This window comes from Limulus polyphemus, unplaced genomic scaffold (genome assembly GCF_000517525.1).
Source record: "Limulus polyphemus unplaced genomic scaffold, Limulus_polyphemus-2.1.2 Scaffold951, whole genome shotgun sequence".
NCBI lineage: Eukaryota > Metazoa > Arthropoda > Merostomata > Xiphosura > Limulidae > Limulus > Limulus polyphemus.
The window spans coordinates 236917-241902 of NW_013666561.1; the positions used below are offsets into that span (position 1 = coordinate 236917).

General features: G+C 33.9%; 1 protein-coding gene across 1 annotated transcript in view; it reads right to left on the bottom strand.

Annotated features, from left to right (window-relative positions):
• Positions 1 to 3929: 3929 nt before the first annotated feature.
• The window catches only part of LOC106461399 (calcyphosin-like protein), a 12986-nt gene continuing 11929 nt past the window's right edge, over positions 3930 to 4986 (bottom strand). The window contains exon 5 of the mRNA XM_013921219.2: positions 3930 to 4701. Coding sequence (XP_013776673.1) covers positions 4600 to 4701 — 102 coding nt within the window. The 3' untranslated portion in view covers positions 3930 to 4599. The remainder of the gene's footprint in view (positions 4702 to 4986) is intronic.

Below are 4986 nucleotides of genomic sequence, written 5' to 3' on the forward strand. Positions count from 1 at the left end.
GTTTTCTTGTGCCCAATAATGCATAATTTCATTTGATAAACACGTTTAGATTGAATGGTAATTTATAATCAGTCACAAGAACGTCGAATCTGAATCACTTGAAAAAAAGACGGGGGTGCTTAACTTTTTTCCAGGTGTATATATATATATGACTGCTAAGTGGAACTGTATTGTGAACACCAACTTAACTAATAGTGCGATCATACATAAGTGAAGCTAGTGAAAATATACGAGTTAATATTACCCCATTCGTTGGACATGGCACGAAAAGGGTATGTTAATGAAAACTGCGGACAATGGGCAAAATTTAACATACTGTGAGTAATTCAACAACAACGTAACAAGGGTCATTACCTGGGATTCACTAACAGTGTAAACAAAATAACAATTCCAGAGAGGGAGGAAGAGGTCTACGCTGAACCTGACCCTCTTTGGTCCAAACATGGACCGAATCCTGATGAAGAAGAAGCTCTCCCATGCTGTGTGGGATGTGGGGAAGAGCACCGAAACTTAGACTGCCCAAAAGAAAATTAAAAACCTCTATGCTGTAACTACCAACAGCAACGGCGAACTACAACGGATGTTCTAAATATAAGGCCATTAAAACACGAATATATAACATACACAACATGCCAAATCCTAACGACACATACACACACAATACCCTGAGGCAAATGTAAAGAGAGCAAATAGAAAAACACCCTTATTACCAACATCAAAAACTACAGAGACAAGTAACTCACACGCACAGTCGACATCTTATACTTACGCAGAAGCAGCACACACACACACACAACCAACCAATCAAGAAACACGTAAACAAATGAAGCAATCACAACAATCAAAACAATATAAAGTCCAAAACGAGCCAAGAAGAAAGAGTAAACCAAATTATAGATGCAACCAAAAATACTTTCTTTGACTTTATCAAACAATACCAAAACCCACAAAACCGAAACTACCGTATCACCTTCTTTATAGCAATTGACAAACTATGCTTTACACCAGTACTACCATGCACAATCCAACTATTCGTGAACAAAAAGATGTTATCAAAAACCAATAGATGAAGCGAACATGCACGTTTATTGTACTTTATTTTTTATATTTTGTGTGCGTGTGTGGAAAGTTGAATATCTTGAAGTTTGACGACTAATGCAGGATTTTTTTTTTAACAGATAATGTAACGATTATTAAAAATATTAAAATATTTATTGTAATAAAGTATACAATTGATATTAAGTAATACAGCGTTCGCTGGTTGTTACTTCACACTTGTAATATAATTAATCAATAATTAATTATAAAAGTGTGGTTGTATATCTGAAAAAAATTGGACGAAAAAAATTGGTAATAATAGAAAAAATTATTTAATTTTGTATTTGAATTCAAAGAAAAATTAAATCAGGGCAATTATTTCTAATTGCTGTTTATCACTGTAATTAGCCCCCCAGTAGCACAGCGGTATGTCTGCGGACTTATAACGCTAGAATCCGGGTTTCGATACCCGTAGTGGGCAGAGCACAGATAGCCCAATGTGTAGCTTTGTACTTAACTTCAACCAACCAATCACTGTAATTATGTCCTGATTAATTCTTCATTGAAATTAAATATTTTTTTTTCTATTTCCTGTATTTTTACGCTTATTTATATTACGTGGTGCAACTATTTTTATTTCAAAACTCAAAAAAAAAACTTCTCAAAGATGATTGATATTCTAATATCGTTAGGAACGTTTTCTACAACAAGGTTGGATCATAGAACAAAGAAAACGGTTCAAAACTAAGAATGTGCAAAATATTAGATCGTATCAAAATACAAATATGTTTTCACGAAAATTGGCAGTTTTATTTGGAGTGCTAGGGATTTTTTTTGGGGGGACAACAAGTTACTTCCTTAAACAGCAAACCAAGATATTCGATTTTAAGAGTAGTTTTCATTTCTTTGTACACTTAAACATAAGTACCACAAGAAGTGATATATGATTTTTTCCACTGTAGCTATAGTACAGAGTAAAGCTTTTAAATTAGATCCTAGCTAGTAACATTAAACTCTGGAGTGTTTTTGAGATAGCTAATGTAGGTAAGTTAATGTTTACGTTTAAACACTATACTCTACTATGTTTTGGTTTGTTAGGACATCAATATGTTAAACAGTGAAGAAAGAAGAACATTGCACCAAGTGAATTCATCCTTTTGGTACTTGGATCGATTATCCTGTCTTCAGTTCTGTTAAATATGCTGTACAAAGTTAACCCATCCTTTTAGTACTTGAGGCGGGTATCCCGTCTTTACTTCTATTAAATATGCTGTACAAAGTTAACCCATCCTTTTAGTACTTGAGGCGGGTATCCCGTCTTTACTTCTATTAAATATGCTGTACAAAGTTAACCCATCCTTTTAGTACTTGGATCGGTTATCCTGTCTTCAGTTCTGTTAAATATGATGTACAAAGTTAACCCATCCTTTTAGTACTTGAGGCGGGTATCCCGTCTTTACTTCTATTAAATATGCTGTACAAAGTTAACCCATCCTTTTAGTACTTGAGGCGGGTATCCCGTCTTTACTTCTATTAAATATGCTGTACAAAGTTAACCCATCCTTTTAGTACTTGAGGCGGGTATCCCGTCTTTACTTCTATTAAATATGGCGTACAAAGTGAACTCATCCTTTTAGTAGTTGGATTGGATATCCTGTCTGTAGTTCTGTTAGATACGCTGTACAAAGTTAACTCTTCCTTTTAGTAGTTGGATTGGATATCCTGTCTGTAGTTCTGTTAGATACGCTGTACAAAGTTAACTCTTCCTTTTAGTAGTTGGATTGGATATCCTGTCTGTAGTTCTGTTAGATACGCTGTACAAAGTTAACTCTTCCTTTTAGTAGTTGGATTGGATATCCTGTCTGTAGTTCTGTTAGATGCGCTGTACAAAGTTAACTCTTCCTTTTAGTTCTTCGGTCGGTTATCCTGTCTTTAGTTCTGTTAAATATATTGTGCAAATTTAACAAATATTTTTGGTACTTGGGACGGATATCTTATTTTTAGTTATGTTAAATATGTTGCACAAAGTTAACTCACCTTTTTAGTACTAGGGTCGGATACCTTATTTTTAGTTCTAGTCCACTGTAGTGGGTAAGCGATAAGATTATGGATATACAACGATAAAAAACGGGGTTAGATTCCCTATGGTGGGCAGAGCGCAGATAGTCTATTATGTAGATTTGTGCTGAAACCAACTTTTTGATTTTAGGAGTAAGGTCTAAAATGGCGTTATGTGAGTGTGGTATTTGAAGTATTTTAGGTAGTAAGGTCAAAAATGGTGTTATGTGAGTGTGGTATTTGAAGTATTTTAGGAGTAAGGTCTAAAATGGCGTTATGTGAGTGTGGTATTTGAAGTATTTTAGGAGTAAGGTCAAAAATGGTGTTATGTGAGTGTGATATTTGAAATATTTTAGGAGTAAGGTCAAAAATGGTGTTATGAGAGTGTGATATTTGAAGTATTTTAGGAGTAAGGTCTAAAATGGTGTTATGTGAGTGTGATATTTGAAGTATTTTAAGAGTAAGGTCTAAAATGGCGTTATGTGAGTGTGATATTTGAAGTATTTTAGGAGTAAGGTCTAAAATGGCGTTATGTGAGTGTGATATTTGAAGTATTTTAGGAGTAAGGTCTAAAATGGCGTTATGTGAGTGTGATATTTGAAGTATTTTAGGAGTAAGGTCTAAAATGGCGTTATGTGAGTGTGTGTGATATGTGAATTATTTAAATGTGTTTTTAAACCTGTTCGTGATTATTCCAGTAACATACAAAACAACGTGAGTCTCATGGCATTTATTTTATATTAACATTTCAACGACAACAGAAAGCAAACACCGAATATTGCTCTAAGTCGTAGCAGTTTGAAGTAATTTAAAATACAATATCAGTTTTTCGATTCGAGGCCATTCGTATCTTTATTGTTGAAATGCAACTAGCTACACATATATCTGCATACACCAATCACAATAACAAGGTATTTATTCTAATATGTCCATTTCATTGTCAAGAAAACTAAACGTCACAGAAAGGAAATTTTTTTTTTAATAATCTGTACTTCAAAATAATTACTACGTATATATAGGTTCTATTTACCAGAAACCTATAAAATTATCTACAGGTTTAAAGGTAATCTTCACGTCTTGAAGAACATGTTGATAAACATTTCTAATACTCGTGCTTATGTTTAATACCAAGTGACAAAATTATGCGTAAAAGAAAAGTGGCAACGATAAACGCCAAATGAACGAGGATATTAAATAGTGGCAAAACAACAACACATCGAAATTAGCTAGCAGCAATCAACTTTATCTAGCATGAAAAATGTAACAAGTTACTTATTGAGGAAAATGGTAGAAGTTTAAGATTATTGTGGACGGAAAAAGAGGGATTATATTTACGACAAAGAAAGAAAGAGAGAAAATTTTGGATGTGATTATTGTGAAAATAGGAGTAAAAAAAGATGGAATTATCGTTAAAAGAAAAAGACGAAATTCTTTTGTAGGGAAAAAAGTACGATGAGGATATCTGTGGGTGAAAAAGTAAGATGGAGATTTGTGTTTTCTCTTTTACAGTTTCCAACAGTTTCGCATCATCAGATCAAAATAGGCGTCTTCGTCTATAGAAGCACTAACGCCATTGTAATAGTCAAAGAACTCTTCTTTTGTCACCTGCAGGAATAAAATGATAAGTAAATATAAAAAAAGAGTAATCGATGAGCAGAAAAGATTGAAAAATAAAAAATATCCAGTCAATACTAGATAATCTTTGAGAAAACGAAATAGTAAGAATGCTAATTTTCAAAGAACTTTACGTTTAACATCAAAATTCCGAAAAGGGTGTTATTGACGGCAAACATACTTATACGAAGCCCGGCATGGCCAGGTGGATAAGGTGCTCGACTCGCAATCTAAGGGTCGCGGGTTCGAATCCCCGACACACCAAACATGCTCGCT